Source organism: Bombina bombina, chromosome 4, assembly GCF_027579735.1.
Source record: "Bombina bombina isolate aBomBom1 chromosome 4, aBomBom1.pri, whole genome shotgun sequence".
Lineage (NCBI taxonomy): Eukaryota > Metazoa > Chordata > Amphibia > Anura > Bombinatoridae > Bombina > Bombina bombina.
The window spans coordinates 399,760,457-399,781,166 of NC_069502.1; the positions used below are offsets into that span (position 1 = coordinate 399,760,457).

General features: G+C 40.0%; 1 protein-coding gene across 1 annotated transcript in view; it reads right to left on the minus strand.

The window, feature by feature from the left end:
• Nucleotides 1-3,415: 3,415 nt before the first annotated feature.
• The window catches only part of LAMP3 (lysosomal associated membrane protein 3), a 79,931-nt gene continuing 62,636 nt past the window's right edge, over nucleotides 3,416-20,710 (minus strand). Inside the window, exons 4-5 of the mRNA XM_053710179.1 lie at nucleotides 16,244-16,408; nucleotides 3,416-5,248 (exon numbers count right to left, since the gene is read on the minus strand). Of these exons, the coding sequence (XP_053566154.1) occupies nucleotides 5,109-5,248; nucleotides 16,244-16,408 (305 nt within the window). The 3' untranslated portion in view covers nucleotides 3,416-5,108. The remainder of the gene's footprint in view (nucleotides 5,249-16,243; nucleotides 16,409-20,710) is intronic.

A 20,710-nucleotide genomic window follows, 5' to 3' on the forward strand; every position in this document is an offset into this window, starting at 1 on the left:
TCTCTTTTGCTCTCTTTCTCACCCACTCTTTTGCTCTCTCTCATGCTCTCTTTTGCTTGCTCTCTTTCACCCTCTCTTTTGCTCTCTCTCTCTCATGCTCTCTTTTGCTCACTCTCTCTCTCCCCCCTCTCTTTTGCTCTCTCCCCCTCTCTTTTACTCTCTTCCCCTCTCTTTTGCTCTCTCTCCTCCCTCTTTTGCTCTCTCTCCCCCCCTTTTGCTCTCTCTCCCACCTCTCTTTTGTTCTCTCTTCCCCCTATCTTTTGCTCTCTCCCTTCCCCTTTTGCTCTCTCTCTCTTCTTCTCTTTTGTGCTCTCTCCTCTCTTTTGTGCTCTCTCTCCTCTCTTTTGCTCTCTTTCTCACCCACTTTTTTGCTCTCTCTCATGCTCTCTTTTGCTCGCTCTCTTTCACCCTCTCTTTTGCTCTCTCTCTCTCATGCTCTCTTTTGCTCACTCTCTCTCTCCCCCCTCTCTTTTACTCTCTTCCCTTCTCTTTTGCTCTCTCTCCCCATTCTTTTGCTCTCTCTCCCCCCTCTTTTACTCTCTCTCTCTACCCTCATTTTTGCTCTCTCTCCCCTCTCTTTTGCTCTCTCTCCCACTCTTTTGCTCTCACTTTCCCCTCTCTTTTGCTCTCTCTTCCACCTCTCTTTTGCTCTCTCTCACCCCTCTCTTTTGCTCTATCTTCCCCCTCTTTTGCACTCTCTCTCTTATGGCAGATGGCCACTCTCGCCCAGCCCTGCCCCTTCATGCCCACCTGACCCTGCCCTGCCCCTTCATGCCCACCTGACCCCGCCCCTCTCACAATCAGTCACATCCCTGTCACGCCCGGCCCCGTCCCTGTCAAGCCCGGCCAACCTCGCCCCCTTCAGGATCAGGTCAGTTTGTTGAAGGCCAGGTGTGTTTGTCCTCGCGCAGTCTCTACTGCGCATGACAGCTTCGGACAAATACACTTGGCCTTTTATATTATAGGATGGGTGTGAATGTTTTGGTAGTAGAGTTCATTGAGTTTAATAGGTGCAAATCAGGAAAAGGAAGGTGATTGTAACATATTAATTTTTTAAAGTAATATCTATCATGCTGAAGTCATCAATTGTAATATAAAGATGTTGTGATTTATCTAATTAGTTATCATTCCCTATCTGAGGCTGATGCCTCTAAGAGATGATTTGTTTTAGCTATACTACATGAAAATCAGGGGTCAAGTGGGACGGGAACGCATGGGAACGGAGTTCCTGCACTACATTTGCAGGAGGAACTAAGTTCCCTCTGGACAGAGAACAGAAACTCTTCTGGTTAGAGGGATAGTGAGATCCTCTAGTATTTGGCAGTGACACTTCCTACAATACACTAAATGTAAGACTTCCCCCTCTTTTTTGCTCTCTCCCCCCTCTCTTTTGCTCTCTCTCCCCTTTCTTTTGCTCTCTCTCCCCTCTATTTTGCTTTCTCTCTCTCCCCTCTCTTTTGCTCTCTCTCCCCTCTCTTTTGCTCTCCCCCTCTCTTTTGCTCTCTCCCCCTCTCTTTTGCTCTCTATCTCTTCCCCCTCTTTTGCTCTCTCCCCCTCTCTTTTGCTCTCTCTTCTCTTTCCCCTCTCTTTTGCTCTCTCTCCCCTCTCTTTTGCTCTCTTTCCACTCTCTTTTGCTCTCTCTCCTCCCCTTTTGTTCTCTCTCCCAGCTCTCTTTTGCTCTCTCTTCCCCTCTCTTTTTCTCTCTCCCCCCTCTTTTGCTCTCTCTCTTCTTCTCTTTTGTTCTCTCTCTCCTCTCTTTTGCTCTCTTTCTCACCCACTCTTTTGCACTCTCTCACGCTCTCTTTTGCTTGCTCTCTCTCACCCTCTCTTTTGCTCTCTCTCTCATGCTCTCTTTTGCTCGCTCTCTCTCATCCTCTCTTTTGCTCTCTCTCTCCCCCCTCTTTTTTGCTCTCTCTCCCTCCTCTCTTTTGCTCTCCCCCCCTCTCTTTTACTCTCTTCCCCCTCTCTTTTGCTCTCTCTTCCCTCTCTTTTGTTCTCTCTCTCCCCACTCTTTTACTCTCTCTCCTCCCCTCTTTTGCTCTCTCTCTACCCTCATTTTTGCTCTCTCTCTCTCTCTCCCCCTCTTTTGCTCTCTCTCCCCCCTCTTTTGCTCTTTCTTCCCCCTCTTTTGCTCTCTCTTCCACCTCTCTTTTGCTCTCTCTCACCCCTCTCTTTTGCTCTATCTTCCCCCTCGTTTGCACTCTCTCTCTTACGGCAGATGGCCACTCCCGCCCGGCCCTGCCCCTTCATGCCCACCTGACCCCTCCCCTGTCACGATCGGTCACATCCCTGTCACGCCCAGCCCCATCCCTGTCATGCCCGGCCAACCTCGCCCCCTTCAGGATCAGGTGTCAGGTCAGTTTGTTGAAGGCCAGGTGTGTTTGTCCTCGATTTATCTAATTAGTTATCATTCCCTATCTGAGGCTGATGCCTCTAAGAGATTATTTGTTTTAGCTATACTACATGAAAATCAGGGGTCAAGTCGGATGGGAATGCATGGGAATGGAGTTCCTGCACTACTTTTGCAGGAGGAACTAAGTTCCCTCTGGACAGAGAACAGAAACTCTTCTGGTTAGAGGGATAGTGAGACCCTCTAGTAATTGGCAGTAACACTTCCTACAATACACTAAATGTAAGACTGTCAGAGGGCCTGGTGTGTTATAACCCCTGTTATGAATATTATCTTTATTATCTTTTATTACACATGATGCTTACATTTCGGTGTCGCTTGCTCTGGGGTTATTTAGCTCCCCTCAGCAGAAATAGAAATATTGCACCTTAAGTGGGTGAGACTCTCTGACAGAGGAGAATTCTTAGGCCCAAAGGCAACCATTCAATGCTTTTTTGGATTTAATTTGCTTTCATTAACCAAAGTCTATAGATTATATACATATAACTACAGTGTGTGTGTGTATATATATATATATATATATATATATACATATATAACAATATTAATTGTGAGGTAGGGTGGAAGTCTTGGTGAGTTCCCACATTTTTTTTTTTTGTAGGACTTGACCCCTGATGAAAATGTGTGTTTCCTTGTTTGAGTTCAATCAGATTTAGAGGCACCGTGCACACCCCTTTATAAAAATGCTTGAGAAGTGGATTTCCATTCTGATACAAAACTCTAATTTGCTGTTAATTATGCCTTACTGCTCCTTGCTAACCATATGGCCTCTCATAAAGCCGTCAGGTTTTTTTTTTTTTCTAATTTGCTCTCTGTTTACACTGAGTCCATTTACACTTTAGAGTGATTAAACCTATTGCTAACTCCGTACATTAAAATGCAATTTTGTAACCTTTACCCGACTAATCTGAAACAAACATATTTCCTTTTTTGAAATGTTTTGATAGATGACTTTTTACCCATGGTACAGTGTATACATGTAATAACGACTGTTAGGTGCCTAAATTTAATTCTCATAAAAGTTTAATTCTTTGTTTGATTTGATTAAATGGCAATTTTAATTTTATTATTTTCATGTATTTGCAATCCACAAAGTAACAAGCAAGAACAGAATACAGGGATGATTACACAGATTTACAGGTGTTTGAGCACTTTGCCTGTGAGTTTCTGTGAGTTATAAATATACAGCATGTCGGGAGAATTTGAAGTCAAATGTTCAAGGACATAATGGCAAATATTTCAGATGAAAGATGAAGGGGCAGAGGTCAAAGTTTCCAAAAAAATGCTAAGTGAGTCTTTTAAGGGGCAGTGTACTAAAAAATTGGTTTTCCTGTAATGTGTTTCCAATTACTTGTTATACCAGTTGCAGAATATAAAACGTATAGAAAATTGTTCTATGAGGTTTATTTTTGAATATGAAATATAAGTGTTTGTTCTTTGAGACAACAATTCATTAAAATGGGCTGGACTTGTAGGGAGATCAGCCTCTGTATCAGTTTTTTTACACACATAAATACTTCCTTATCTTATCTTTGTATACCAAAGCCCGATATTTAGAGAGAACAACTGAAAATTAATATTTTAGAACATATCTCTTCCGCCCCCTGGAAATCTATATATATATTTATAGAGAAAACACATACTGAGGGATTGGGTATCAACCACAGCCGGACTGGCCTACCGGGAAACCACATCAGCTTGGGCTGGCATTTTGACTTTGCCAGGGGCTTAATGGACTGGTGTGAGGAAACATGATCGCTATGACTCCTACAGTTTTCCTGTTTCTATAGTTTGCCTAGCAACCCTCCTGATCTGTAATTTTCATAACATATACACTGGTGGTATACAGTATGAAAATTATGGATTGGAAGGGTTGCTAGACAACCTATACAAACATAAAACTCTAGGTTACATATCGATCATGTGACATACTGATCAGAATCAGGAAGTGCTAGATTTCCAAAGTAGAACTGAACAAAAATGCCATAGAGGTACATGGTGTATAAATGAATCATGTTTTCATGTGCATATATACAAACTGGATGTTATTGATAACAATTATATTTTAGAATCAGCACATCAGATAGTATTAAACCTTTGTTTTTTTAATATATCTATATATATATAAACCACAAATTGAAAAGCAGCTTTATATTGAAGTCAAAATTGTAGTAGTAGAATAAATGTACATATACAGTATGTGTGTGTGTGTGTGTATATATATATATATATATATATATGTTATATATATATTTTAGTGTTTCAATACCATAAATATATAGAATAACATATTTATAAAAATGCTAAAATTATTTTGTAAATTAAATCAAAGTGCGACTGAGGAAAGTAAAATAATCAGATCACAAACGGGATGTAAATTAAAGCTTATTTAACGGATGGGACATATCAAGCCTTAATAATTTCGAAATGTAATTGAAGTAAAAAAAGTTATTTTAAACAGGTTAAACATTATACTTAAAACTAAGCATAATGTGCATCACAAATAATATGTTAAACATCATTACAAATAAAATAAAAAAGAAAATAAAAAGAAAAGGAATAACAAAAATGCCAAAAGAAAGTTTTGGAAAAAATGTCATCAAATGTGAATGTATTAAAACTATTTCTAGCCATAGGCTATTCACTGTTAGCAGCCCAGGAAATAAATGGTTAAAATGAATTGTTGAATTGAATAATCTTATATGCGTTCATATCCTTCACTTCTTTTTCTTCTTGCAAGCAGAAACACGACAAGTATTATTAGAACCAGTCCCAAACTCGCCAAGGACACAGCCAGAGGAACTAAGTTTTTGTTTCTGTCTTGATAACATTCTTCTTCTGTAAAAAAACAAAATTTATGCTTACCTGATAAATTTCTTTCTTTCCGGATATGGTGAGTCCACGACTTGAGTAATTACTGTTGGGAATATCACTCCTGGCCAACAGGAGGAGGCAAATAGTGCTACAGTTAAACTGCTAAGTATTACTCCCTTACCCACAACCCCCAGTCATTCGACTGAAGGGAAATGGAGAAAATGGAGTAACACAAGGTGTAGAGGTGCCTGAGGTTATAGTCAAAAGAACAACTGTCTTAAAATAAAGGGTGGGGTCATGGACTCACCATATCCAGAAATAAATAAATTTATCAGGTAAACATAAATTTTGTTTTTCTTTCCTAAGATATGGTTAGTCCAGGTCTTGAGTAATTACTTTTGGGAACCAATACCCAAGCTAGAGGACACAGATAAATAGGAAGGGACAAGACAGGCAGTCCTAAATAGAAGGCACCACTGCTTGAAGAACCTTTCTCCCAAAAGAATCCTCAGCTGAAGCAAGAATATCAAATTTGGAAAATTTGGAAAAAGTATGTAGAGAAGACCAAGTTGCAGCCTTGCAAATTTGTTCCACAGAAGCTTCATTTTTTAAAAGCCCAAGAATAGGAAACAGCTCTTGTGGAATGAGCCATTATTCTCTCAGGAGGCTGCTGTCCAGCAGTCTCATAAGCCAAACAAATTATACTTCGTAACTAAAAAGAAAGAATAGTAGCAGTAGCTTTCTGACCTTTAGGTTTCCCAGAGAAACAGACAAAGAGGGCAGAGGACTGGCGAAAATCCTTAGTCGCCTGTAAGTAGAATTTAAGTGCATGTACAACATCCAAATTGTGTAATAAATATTCGTTGGAAGAAGAAGTATTAGGACACAGAGAGGGAACAACAATTTTCTGATTGATATTTCTATTAGAAACAACCTTAGGAAGGAAGCCTAACTTAGTACGAAGAACCGCCTTATTGGCATGAAAAATAAGATAAGGGGAATCACACTGCAGAGCTGAGAGTTCCGAGACTATTCGAGCAGAAGAGATAGCAACAAGAAACAAAACCTTCCAAGATAACAACTTAATGTCTATGGAATGCAATGGCTCAAACGGAGCCAGCTGTAAAACTTTAAGAACAAGGTTAAAGCTTCAAGGAGGAACAACAGACTTAAAGACAGGCCTGATTTTGACCAAGGCCTGACATAAAGATTGCACATCTGGCACATCCGTCAAACGTTTATGTTGTAAAACTGATAAAGCAGAAATCTGACCCTTCAGGGTACTGACTGACAATCCCTTTTCCCAGCCTTCCTGAAGAAAAGATAAAATTCTAGGAATTCTAATTCTACTCCAAGAGTAGCCCTTGGATTCCCACAAATAAATATATATACGACATATCTTATGGTAAATCTTTCTAGTAACAGGCTTGCAAGCCTGAATCATGGTGTCAATGACTGACTCAGAAAAACCTAGCTTAGACAGAATTAAAAGTTCAATCTCCAAGCAGTCAGCTTCAGAAAAATGAGATTTGGATGAAGGAAGGGACCCTGAATCAGGAGGGCCTTCCTCAGAGGTAGTCTCCAAGGTGGGAGAGATTACATCTCCACTAGGTCTGCAAACCAGATCCTGCAAGGCCACGCAGGGGCTATTAGAATCACTGACGCCCTCTCTTGCTTGATACGAGCAATGACTCATGGAAGGAGAGCAAACGGAGGAAACAAGTATGCCAACCTGAAAACCCAAAGAACCACCAGAACATCTATCAGAACGGCCTGCAGATCTCTTGACCTTGAACCGTACCTTGGAAGCTTGGCATTCTGATGGGGTGCCATCAGATCTAACTCCGGCTCCCCCATTTGAGGACTAAGCTGGAAAACACCTCCGGATGGAGTTCCCACTCCCCGGGATGAAAAGTCTGTCTGCTCAGAAAATCCACTTCCCAGTTGTCTACTCCTGGTATGCGGATGGCAGATAGACAGAAATTGTGGGTCTCTGCCCACTGAACAATCTGTGTAACCTCCTTCATGGCTAAGAGTTCCTCCCTGGTGATTGATGTAAGCCACAGAGGTTATGTTGTCTGAGATGTTGATGGGAAGAGCAGACTCCTCCCGAGTCCAAAGGCCCTGAGTTTTTAACAAGTTCCAGACTGCTCCCCAGCCCAGCAGGCTGACGTCCATGGACACGATCACCCAGGAAGGTCTCCGAAAGCATGTGCCCTGAGACAGATGTTCCTGAGAAGTCCACCACGGGAGAGAGTCCCTTGACGACTGTTCTAACTCTATTCTCTGAGATAGATCCGCATGGTCACCATTCCATTGTCTGAGCGTGCACAACTGGAGAGCTCTCAAATAGAATTGAGCAAAAGGAATGATGTCCATGGAAGCCACTATCAGACTGATTACCTCTATACATTGAGCCACTGAAGGATAAGTAGTAGCCTGAAGAGAGAGGCAAGAGGAAATTAATTTGTTGTTCCTGATCTCTGTCAGAAAATGTTTTCATCAATAGAGAATCTATTATTGTCCCTTAAAAACACTACTCTTGTAGCAGGGGAAAGGGAGCTTTTATCCAGATTCACATTCCATCCGTGGGAAGACAACAATATCTCTCTGTGAGATTTTGCTTGTTGAAAAGATGGCGCCTGAACCCATATGTCGTCCAGGTAGGGTGCAACAGCAATTCCACGAGAACGGATCACTGCCAAAAGAGCCCACAGAACCTTTGAATAAATTCTGGGAGCCGAGGCTAGACCAAATGGGAGGGCCACAAACTGAAAATGTTTATCCAGAAAGGCAAATCTCAGGAATCTGTGATGGTCCCTGTGAATAGGAACATGAAGATACGCATCCTTTAGGTCTATGGTTGTTATGAACTGACCCTCTTGTACTAAAGGAACAATAGAGCGTATAGTCTCTATCTTGAAGGATGGAACTTTGAGAAACTTGTTTAGACACTTCAAGTCTAGAATGGGATGGACAGTTCCCTCTTTTTTGGGAACCACAAATAGGTTGGAGTAGAACCCGAGACCCTGTTCCTGCACTGGAACTGGAACTAACACTCCCAGGAAGGAAAGATGTTGTTTACATTTCAAGAACGCCTCTCTCTTCATCTGGTCTGATAATCTTGAGAGATGGAATATGCCTCTGGGAGGAAAAATCTTGAATTCCAATTTGTAACCCTGGGATACTATGTCCACAATCCAGGAATCTGGGAACATCTCATATCCAGACTTGAGAGAACTGAGAAAGTCTGCTCCCCACCTGATCTGATCCCGGCTCAGGGGCAAACCCTTTATGCTGATTTGGAATCAGCTGCAGGTTTCTTTGATCGTTTCCCCTTGTTCCAAGACTGATTGGGTTTCCAAGAAGTCTTGGATTGTTCCTGCTTGGAAGTAGGAGGGGAAGACTTTCCGCTGAAGTTATGAAAGGAATGAAAATTACTCTGACGTCCTTTAGGCCTATTCTTCTTATCTTGAGGTAGAAAAGACACTTTTCCATCCGTAATATCAGAGATTATTTCTGCCAAACTGGGTCTAAACAAAGTTTTGCCTTTATAAAGAATCACCAGAAGCTTGACTTTAGAGGAAACATCCACAGACCAGGATTTTAACCATAACACCCTGCAGGCTAGGACAGCGAAACTAGAAGTTATAGCTCCTAGTCTAACAACCTGTAAAATGGCATCTGCAATAAAGGAATTGGCCAACTTAAGAGCTTTAATCCTATCTTAAATTTCATCAAAGGAAGTCTCTACTTGAAGAGAATCAGACAAGGCGTTGGACCAATGAGATGCTGCACTAGTCACGGTGGCAATACACACCCCAGTTTGCCATTGGAGACCTTCATGAACATAAATCTTTTTCAAATAAGCCTCCAGCTTCTTGTCCATTGGATCCTTAAAAGAGCAGCTATCCTCAATAGGATTAGTGGTTCTCTTAGCCAGAGTGGAAATGTCACCTTTAACTTTGGGTACAGTATACCAAGGGTCTTTAATGGAGTCCTCGACAGAAAACATTTTCTTAAAAATGGGAGACGAGGAAAAAGACACCCCTGGTTTCTCCCATTCCTGTGAGATAATCTCCCTAGCATGGTCTGGCATAGGAAAAACCTCCAAAGTGGAAGGTTCATCAAAGAAACAATTAGGTTTACTAGATTTCTTAGGAGTGACAACAACAGGGGTATAGGAGTCATCTAAAGTAGCTAAAACCTCCTTTAACAATACACAAAGGTGTTCAAGCTTAAATCTGAAGGATACCACCTCAGTCTCAGAAGCAGGAATTATAATGTCCGAATCTGAAATTTCACCCTCAGAAAGTCCTGATGTATCTTCCTCATCAGACGTATGAGAAAGGGCAACTTGGGAAGCAGAACTGAGGACAGGCACCTTACTTTCTGAATTTCTACATTTCCTCTTGCATTTTCCCTGTAATCTGGGAATGGCAGCTAATGCCCCAGATACTGCTGAAGATACCTGGGCAGCAATTTCTGCTTTTAAATAAACTCTACTAGGAGTTATATAGGAACCACAGGGCACTGCATGTGATGCCATTGAGGCTTAGGATGTAGCAGGGGGAAGCTGAGGTATTAAATTTAACAGCATCATCCTGAGAGACATTAGGCTCAAAAATATTACCTTTATTTTGCAAGGTTTTCTTGACACATGAAGAACAAAATTGCATAGGAGCTGCAATTTGTGCATGTAAACATAATTAGCATGAATTCATGAGAGCAGGCTCTTACTCCATATTAGACATGTTGTGAAACAGTAAATAAACTTGTACAGATAAGTTTCAAATATTTTAATATTCAATTAAAATAAGGCAAAGAAAAAATACACTTTAAATTTTATCCCAAATTAGGATCGATCCCCAGCTAAAAGTATGTGAGAAAAATTAAGAAAAAACATTTAATAAACATAAAATAAACTTCTAAAATACCCCTCAGGCAACCCCACACCTCAATTACTGAGGTGCCTTACGGCTACCAATTAAGACCGGATCACCCAGAAATGGAGAAAAACAACTTTTCCCTCAGAAATGTTATAAAGTAAAGACGGTCATGTGACTGCAACTGCCAAGCTCAAATTACTGCTGCGACACAGAGAGGCACTACTTCCTAGTACACTGAGTACCAGAAATAACCGTTTTTTCAAACCTGACAGTTTAAAATGTTGCATCGTTTTATTTTAAAGCAAAGGGGGAATGAATAAGCTGCTGAAATAGAAAATTCAGCCTTACTTTCAGTTTAAACTTGTATTGTTTTATCAAGTAAATATGTGTCAGAAAATAAAGCCTAATAAAAACATTTTACCTTTTTTTTTTAAAAAAAAAAGAGTTTAAATGTTAGTCTCACACATGCTACAGTGCCTGCTTCATTCCCCAGTGTAACCCATACAACATGATTATCTATGTCCCAATAAAAAAGCAGTGTGTTTTAATTTGTTAAGTGCATGGTCTCCCCAACTGGAAGAAAAAGCACTTACCTGCTCCACTGTCCGTCATGTAGACAGTTACAAGGTAAGAGAGAACACAGTTCCTCACAGAGACCTTTGAAAAAGAAAGATCAGAGTAGCCAACTCTGGCTTTCTAAACTAGGGCAGCAATTGTTAGGAAAACGCAGTAAGTACCTCTTTACAAGTTCCTAACTGCTTTAAAGCCACCATTACCCGACTGCAAGGAATGACGTGGAATACGGCTATACCCCAAAACTTGCTTGTAGATGAAATCAAACTTTTTCTTCAGACACCTAAACTTCACCTCCTCCATGCACCGAAGGCAAAGAGAATGACTGGAGTTGTGGATAAGGGAGTGATACTTAGCAGTTTAACTGTCGTGCTCTTTGCCTCCTCCTGCTAGCCAGGAGTGATATTCCCAACAGTAATTACTCAAGCAGTGGACTCACCATATCTTAGGAAAGAAAAAGCCACAACAGAGTTGCAATTAAAACTAAGAATACTAAACAGACCTAGAGTAAGAACTTGTCTCAACCATATGTATGAAGATTTGTTTTAGGTTGTTCATTCATGGATGCATATAGGCTCACGATAACAAGACATGGGTCTAGGGTGGCAAATTAAATGTAGGTGTAAAAAAACAACTTTGTCTACACTTAACATCTTGAAACTTAAATTTCAGATGTGTACTAAAGATGCTGAAAACATACGAAACATACGGCCAGATTACGAGTTTTGCGTTATGAGCGGCTCGGTAATAACTTGCAAGTTATTTCCATCTCTCACATTTAATAGTGCTGCTATTACAGGTTTGCAAAAACCCGGTGTTAGCGGGCAATATGGCAGCGTTGAGCTCCATACCGCACACAAATACCAGTGCTGCTTTGAGCTGGTTTTATGTGCTCGTGCACGATTTCCCCATAGACATCAATGGGGAGAGCCGGATAAAAAAAAGCCTAACACCTGCAATAAAGGAGAGTAAATCTCCGTAACGCAGCCCCATTGATTCCTATGTGGAAATAAAATTGATGTTTACACCTAACACCCTAACATAAACCCTGAGTCTAAACACCCCTAATCTGCTGCCCCCGACATCGCCGACACTTACATTACACTTATTAACCCCTAATCTGCTGCCCCCGACATCGCCGCCACCTACCTACACATATTAACCCCTAATCTGCCGCCCCCAATGTCGCCGCAACCTACATAAATTTATTAACCCCTAATCTGCCGCCCCCAACATCGCTGCCGCCACTATACTAAAGTTATTAACCCCTAAACCTCTGGCCTCCCACATCACTAACACTAAATAAATATATTAACCCCTAAACCTAAGTCTAACCCTAACCCTAACTTTAATATAATTAAAATAAATCTAAATAAAAATTACTATCATTAACTAAATAATTCCTATTTAAAATTAACCCCTTAAGGACAAGGCCATTTTTCAATTTCTTTCCCTTAAGGACCAAGGCTATTTTTACATTTCTGTGGTGTTTGTGTTTAGCTGCAATTTCCCTCTTACTCATTTACTGTACCCACACATATTATATACCGTTTTTCTCGCCATTAAATGAACTTTCTAAAGACACCATTATTTTCATCATATTTTACAATTTACCATCAAAAATTTTATAAAATATGATGAAAAAATGGAAAAAAACACACGTTTTCTAACTTTGACCCCCAAAATCTGTTGCACATCTACAACCACCAAAAAACACTCATGCTAAATAGTTTCTAAATTTTGTCCTGAGTTTAGAAATACCCAATATTTACATGTTCTTTGCTTTTTTTGTAAGTTATAGGGCAATAAGTACAAATAGCACTTTGCTATTTCCAAACCATTTTTTTCTCTCAAAATAAGCGATAGTTATATTGGAACACTGATATCTGTCTGGAATCCCTGAATATCCCTTGACATGTATATTTTTTTTTTTAGTAGACATCCCAAAGTATTGATCTAGGCCCATTTTGGTCTATTTCATGCCACCATTTCACCGCCAAATGTGATCAAATAAATAAAATTGTTCACTTTTTCACAAATATCAGGTTTCTCACTAAAATTGTTTACAAAAAACTTGTGCAATTATGGCACAAATGGTTGTAAATGCTTCTCTGGGATCCCCTTTATTTAGAAATAGCAGACATATATGTATTTGGCGTTGCTTTTTGGTAATAAGAAGGCCGCTAAATGCCGCTGCGCACCACATTTGTAGTAGCCCCAGCAGTGAAGGGGTTAATTAGGTAGCTTGTATGGAGCTTGTAGGGTTAATTTTAGCTTTAGGGTAGTGTAGTAGACAACCCAAAGTATTGATCTAGGCCAATTTTGATATATTTCATGCCACCATTTCACCGCCGAATGCGATCAAATAAAAAAAAATGTTCACTTTTTCACTAACTTTGGGTTTTTCACTGGAATTATTTACAAACAGCTTGTGCAATTATGGCACAAATGGTTGTAAATGCTTCTCTGGGATCCCCTTTGTTCAGAAATAGCAGACATATATGGCCTTGGCATTGCTTTTTGGTAATTAGAAGGCCGCTAAATGCCGCTGCGCACCAAACTTGTATTATGCCTAGCAGTGACAGGGTTAATTAGGTAGCTTGTAGGGAGCTTGAAGGGTTAATTTTAGCTTTAGTGTAGAAATCAGCCTCCCACCTGACACATCCCACCCCCTGATCCCTCCCAAACAGCTCTCTTCCCTCCCCCACCCCACAATTTTCCCCGCCATCTTAAGTACTGGCAGAAAGTCTGCCAGTACTAAAATAAAAGTTTTAATTTTTTTTTTTTTATTATTTAAAAAAATAATAATCATAATCTGCTGTGTAGGATCCCCCCCTTAGCCCCCAACCTGCCTGATCCCCCCCAAACTGCTCTCTAACCCTCCCCCCACTAACTATTAGTCACCATTTTGGGTACTGGCAGCTGTCTGCTAGTACCCACTTTGCAAAATAACTTTATTTTATTTTTTTAAACCTAACATTTTCTGTAGTGTAGCTGCCTCCCTCCATACCCTACACCCTCCCCCTCCCAGATCACCCCCAGATCACTCCTTGATCACCCCTCCTCTGTACCCACCACCCTCTTCCAGCAAAAAAATTCACATCACAATTGCCTTAGATTGCGATCGCGGGCGCGCGCGCGAACGCGAATGCACACCTGCCCCTCACCTCCAGCGCGCGCTCCCGCGCGCCTCCGGCATAGTAAACAGCCGGAAGGAAGTTCCCCAGTGATGGGCCACCCACCCACCTCACTGCAATGGCTCCCACCCACCAACGATCGGCACCATCACTGGCCGATGCAGAGAGGGCCACAGAGTGGCTCTCTCTGCATCGATGTGCCTAAAAAGGTATTGCAGTGATGCCTCAATATTGAGGCATCACTGCAATACCTTGAAAGCAGCTGGAAGCGATCAGGATCGCTTCCAGTCGCTTGAAACCCTTAACGACGTACAGGGTACGTCGCTGGTCTTTAAAGACCAGCTTGTGTAAGACGTACCCTGTACGACATGCGTCGTTAAGGGGTTAAATACTTACCTGTAAAATAAACCCTAAGCTAGCTACAATATAACTAATAGTTACATTGTAGCTATCTTAGGTTTAATTTTTATTTCACAGATAAGTTTGTATTTATTTTAACTAGGTAGACTAGTTAGTAAATAGTTATTAACTATTTACTAGCTACCTAGTTAAAATAAATACAAAGTTACTTGTAAAATAAAACCTAACCTGTCTTACACCTAACATTACACTAAAATGAACTAAATTACAAAAAATAAATAAACACTAAATTACACAAAATAAAAAAGAAATGATCAAATATTTAAACTAATTACACCTAATCTAATAGCCCTATCAAAATAAAAAAAGCCCCCCAAAATAAAAAAAAAACTGCCAATAGCCCTTAAAAGGGCCGTTTGCGGGGCATTGCCCCAAAGACTTCAGCTCTTTTACCTGTAGTGGTGGCAACATTGGGGGCAGCAGATTAGGGGTTAATAATATTTAACTAGTGTTTATGATGTGGGACTGCAGCGGTTTAGGGGTTAATATGTTTATTATAGTAGCGGCAATGTCTGGAGCGGCAGATTAGGGATTAATAATTTTATTTTAGTGTTTGCAATGTGGGAGGGCCTCGGTTTAGGGGTTAATAGGTAGTTTATGGGTGTTAGTGTACTTTTAACACTTTAGTTATGAGGTTTATGGTACAGCTTTGTAACGTAAAACCCATAACTACTGACTTTCAGTTTACGGTACGGATCTTGTAGTTATGGGCTGTACCGCTCACTTTTTAGCCGGACAGGCAAACTCGTAATACCGGCGCTATGGAAGTCCCATTGAAAAACCACTTTTTAAAAAGTGTGGTAGTTACGTTGCGTGACGGTCAAAAAAGTGTGCTGTACAGCTATACCTACAAGACTCGTAATAGCAGCAGTAGTGAAAAAGAGCCATAACGCTGCTTTTTCACTCATAACGCAAAACTCGTAATATAGCCGATAATTATCTAGTATAACCATCTCATTTCTTCTGTTCATTTACTTCTACAATTTGTGGCTAAAAAATAAATACTGTATATAAATAAATGAGTTTAAGTAGGTGCATATGTGCATGTGTTCTAATGTCTTTTTGTTTCAACTCTAGTTTAGTCATTACTTTAAAGGGTTTGTACAAGAAGCTAATTTTCATTGAGATCAGCAATCAAATGTTCAAGTATTGTGAAAGTGATTAGGCAATAACACCTCATCTATTGCTTTGGTTTTGTCTTGTATTTCATACTAAGAATACAGTGAAATCAGCTCTACTTAGTCAGATGTAGCTTCTAAGAAGTTCAATATTTCCAAAAGGATTATTGCAATAAAGTAGAAGTCATGCTCTAACACCACAATGTGAGCTTCTTTAGGAAAGTACAAAGAAACTGAATTTATGAAGATCATAGGGCAATACAAATTGTTTAAAGAAAAATTGTACTCAATTGTTTTCTTTGTTACAGTTAAAGAAGAATTTAAAAATATAATATTTTGTTCTTTGAAAATGAATGTTTCTGTGCTGAATAAATCAACTTTTTCTTTTATGGCTTTATCATTTTTCTTTTTTTTACTTTGAGGTTGTTCCTTCATTAATTTAGTAATCTAATGTAATGCATGGGGGCCGAATTATCAAGGGCCGAATGGCCCTAAATACCCCTGTTTCCGCACGAGCCTTCAGGCTCGCCGGAAACAGGAGTTAAGAAGCAGTGGTCTTAAAACCGCTACTCCTTAACTCGTCCGCTGCCTCTGAGGCTGCGAACATCAATCCGCCCGATCGAATACCATCGGGTTGAATGACACCCCCTGCTAGCGGCCGATTGCCCACAAATCTGCAGGGGGCGGCATTGTACAAGCAGTATGCTGTCTGCATTCAGCGATGTCTGGCGTACCATGTCCGCCAGACATTGATAAATCGGCCCCATGGCCTTTTTCACTCTTTTTTACTACCACGTCATCCTGTATCTTCCAAATAGGTTGCTTGTATTTCTTGCATATTAGTGGTAACTCATTATTTCAGTGACTAAGTTCTTGACTTACCCTTGCCAAAGTCACCACTAGTAAAATCAAATGCTTGGAGTTTCACATCGAACATGGCTATTTTTGTTTCATTTATGTTTATGACTGGCATGTGTTTGCATTTCACACTGTATCCATTGTCAGTTGTTAGCAGAGACTGGTTTTGGATGCTTCCATTCCAATGCCCTGAAACAAAAAAACAAAGCAAAAAAATTAAAAATTAAAATACAAACAACAATTTTATTATTCTTGGGCACAAGTAACTAATCTGGAACTTCTTACCATAACTATTATTGCCTCACCACAAAATACTATTTTTGTTATTCTAAACATTTTCTAAGAAGTTTTCTACTAGTTTAGGTTTGCCAGACTGTTCAGTGTTAAATGTTTAGAATATATGCACACAGCACACACTAAACCCACACTGCACACAGCAGCAAAAACACTTTAAAGGGACAGTAAAGACAAAATTTAACTTTCCTGATTTAGACAGAGCAGGCATTTTTTAACAACAATCTAATTTACTTCTATTATCTAATTTGATTTGTTCTTTTGCCATCCTTTGTTGAAAAACATACATAGTTAGGCTCAGGAGCAGCAATGCATTACTGTAATCCAGATGCTGATTGGTGAATGCACATATATTCCTCATGTCATTGTCTCACCTGATTTGTTCAGCCATGGCCGTTTCTAGAGAATCTGGCTCCCAGGGCAAAATTTCAAAATGCGCCCCCCCACCATATCTCCCTCTTCCCAGGCATCCATAGACATCTACAGACACAGATGCACCATGGACATCCACATGCAGATACAAGCACTCCTTGACACTTCCTAAATCTCAGGCACAGATTACAGATAGAAAACTATCACACCCTCATTCAGAGACACAGATTTACACACACTAACGAACAGACACGCAGTACTCCCACATACACACACATTGTATTATATATATATATATATATATATATATATATATACACACACACACACACACACACACACAGATAGAGATAAATATGTTATTTATATGATACACATGAACTAGCCCTCTAGCTGCGAAAAACTGTCAAATGCATTCAGGTAAGAATTGGTCTTTAAGGGCTACATACATACACACACACACACCTACACAAAACAAAATCATGATTTTGATACATTTCCTTTTTTTTGTTTTTGTAAACACGTTATTACAATCTGAAAGTGTTTAATGTCTCTTTAAACTCTGTGTTGGAGGTTAAATAACAATTATAGTGAAATATTGACAAATGGCAACTCGTTAGACAATGTCATTGTATTACTAACAACACCACAACGCTATTGCAAAGGAGTTAAAACAAAGAGCACTGCTGGTCCTGGTAATAACCACAGCTCATTCTTTCAGGGTTGTGTCTGCTCAGGACAAACAGTACTGTGTGGCTCCAGAGTGGTAATTTACCTATGTTTTAATCCATTTGCTGGGATAATAAAAACATTTTTTTTCTTTCATGATTCAAAATTTGCGTTTAGTATCCCTTTAAATACAAAGCAATGCAGGGTGGCTAGTGTTATATGTTAATGAGGTCAAATGCAAAATAAATTAAATCCTTCAGTTCTTATACCTACAGTATGTGCACATTTTAATAGCCCCATCATCGCTCCTCATACTTGTGCACTTGCAGCTAAAGATTTTCCTGAATTCCCTTCAAATAGTTTGCTCTGAAATGTAAAACTAAACCTCATCAGAAGATTGTGCAGCACTCACTAAAATGAATTCCTACAAATTTATGTAATAACAAAAAATACAGAACTTTTGTGTCAGTATCTGCAATATAAGTAGCATAGAACATATAAATGTAGGGCTCAGGGCTATCTAGAAACCAGCATTATTTGGTCCCCCAAAATAGAAAATATTTATACAGGAATATTATATAACAACACAGCTGTGATTAGCCTCATAGCTGCCAGAGTGTTATTTAGCACTGTGTTGTAATATAGGAGTTAGTTATAAATCTTATACTCCTCTGCATTGTGTTTAAGCTGAATTTTTACATTTTTGTTTTCATTTTGAAGGGACATTTGTTTGTATGTGTTAAATTAGCAGAACAAAAATAACAGAACACTTTTATTTCACCAGCACCCAATCTGACAAGTAAGAGATCACTCACCTCACTGACTACAACACATGTATGGACACACCAGCCTCAGTAAACTTTACTGCACACACAGCTAAATGCAGCAGAAAACACATTGCTGACAGCACTTACGGAGCCATGCTTGTTGTGACTGTGTTCAGCAAACCGGTGTGCACAGGTGGTGCTGTTGTGTACAAGGTGGGTGGTCCATGAATAGTGCTGCTTGCATCATGGCAATAGTAGTTTCTAGGGACAAGCCTGAAAAGTAATGAATTACTGCTGCAAATGAGCAAACGGAAAAGTGGTGGGCAGCAGTGTCACAGGCAGAACTTCAGGACCCTTTGCACCCCTGGCTGTGATCCCTGCACTTCTCCCCAGTGTGCTTTACATTTGACCCCATCTAAGTAGGACACATTTTCTCTGGTGCGTGACCTCACTTCAGTGCTGAGTCTGGTGCGCTAACTTCACTGCACTGAGCATACCGGCTCGTTAAAAATGCAGATTTTTTTCTTCATGTGGCAGTGGCTGGAAGCGAAACACATAATAGGAGCTCACACTGGGCTTATTAAAAAGTATATATAGTTCACTATACAGCCGACAGTGAGTTGTAACTGCACCTTGCTTTGACCTTATTTCCTCCTGCGCCTCTTATTCTCCCCTGCGCCCCGGGCTACTGCCCACTTCGCCCGCCCCTAAAAACGGCCCTGTATTCAGCTATCTCCAAATTGTGCATTATTGCTCCTTCAAGAAATTATATCAAGAGAATGAAGCAAATTTGATAATAGATGTAAATTAGAAAGTTGTTTCAAATTGTGTGCTCTATCTGAGTCAAAATGTTGGATTTTATGTCCCTTTAATACATAAGTTAAATTAATGATATGATAATGATTATTATCATCAGGTATTTGTAGAGTGCCAACAGATTCTGCAGCACTACTTTTGTGTTTGATTGGAGGCTAGAGGAAGCCAGTGAAGGGATTGGCAGAGAGGTGGAGCAGATGAAGAGCGGCGTGTAAGGAAGATCAGCCTGGCAGAGCTATTCATCATCTGATGTGCTTTTCACAGTGCATGGAATGAGGTAAAGGTGACTTTCCTAGGGTAGTTGTCAGTGCCACTCCTTTCTATGCCATCCACTTTTCCTGACCTATTCATAGTAATTTTCCGCTGCAGTCTTGGCTGGTATCTATATTTGCACAAGGTTGTTTGCACTTCCAGATTTCTGCAGCCACCTGTTACTGCTGTTCCCTTTCTGCCAATTCCAGACTTTGTTGTGATCACCATATATCCTAGACTGCTCATTAAAGGGACATTATACACTAGATTTTTCTTTGCATAAATGTTTTGTAGATGATCCATTTATATAGCCCATCTGGGGGTGTTTTTAAAAAAATATATAGTTTTACTTATTTTTAAATAACATTGTGCTGATGTTCAGGCTCCTAACCAAGCCCCAAAGTTTTAGATGTATACTGATGTATACAGACTTCAGATTGCTTCTGTTTATATAATGGGTCTTTTCATATGCAGGGGAGGGGGGAGGTTCTGCTATCAGCCCTTTTCAGTGGGTGTCCCAGGCTTATCTCATTAGCAGTGTTAACTTGGGAACTTCTAAGTAAGTTTTTAAAAGATTTTAAACTGGATTTCTCCAACATTGGTGTGTCCGGTCCACAGCGTCATCCTTACTTGTGGGATATTCTCTTCCCCAACAGGAAATGGCAAAGAGTCCCAGCAAAGCTGGTCACATGATCCCTCCTAGGCTCCGCCCACCCCAGTCATTCTCTTTGCCGTTGCACAGGCAACATCTCCACGGAGATGGTTAAGAGTTTTTTGGCGTTTAAATGTAGTTTTATTCTTCTATCAAGTGTTTGTTATTTTAAAATAGTGCTGGTATGTACTATTTACTCTGAAACAGAAAAGGATGAAGATTTCTGTTTGTAAGAGGAAGATGATTTTAGCAGACAGTAACTAAAATCGATTGCTGTTTCCACACAGGACTGTTGAGATGAAGTAACTTCAGTTGGGGGAAACAGTTAGCAGTCTTTTCTGCTTAAGGTATGACTAGCCATATTTCTAACAAGACCATGTAATGCTGGAAGGCTGTCATTTCCCCTCATGGGGACCGGTAAGCCATTTTCTTAGTTAAACATAAAAGAATAAAGGGCTTCAAAAAGGGCTTAAAAACTGGTAGACATTTTTCTGGGCTAAAACAATTGCTTTACTAGGCATATTATGCAGATTCTAACTAATTATTGGTATTATAATCTTGGGGAACGTTTAGAAAAACGGCAGGCACTGTGTTGGACACCTTTTTCAGATGGGGGCCTTTCTAGTTATAGACAGAGCCTCATTCTGGGACTGTATAGGGGTTAAATGT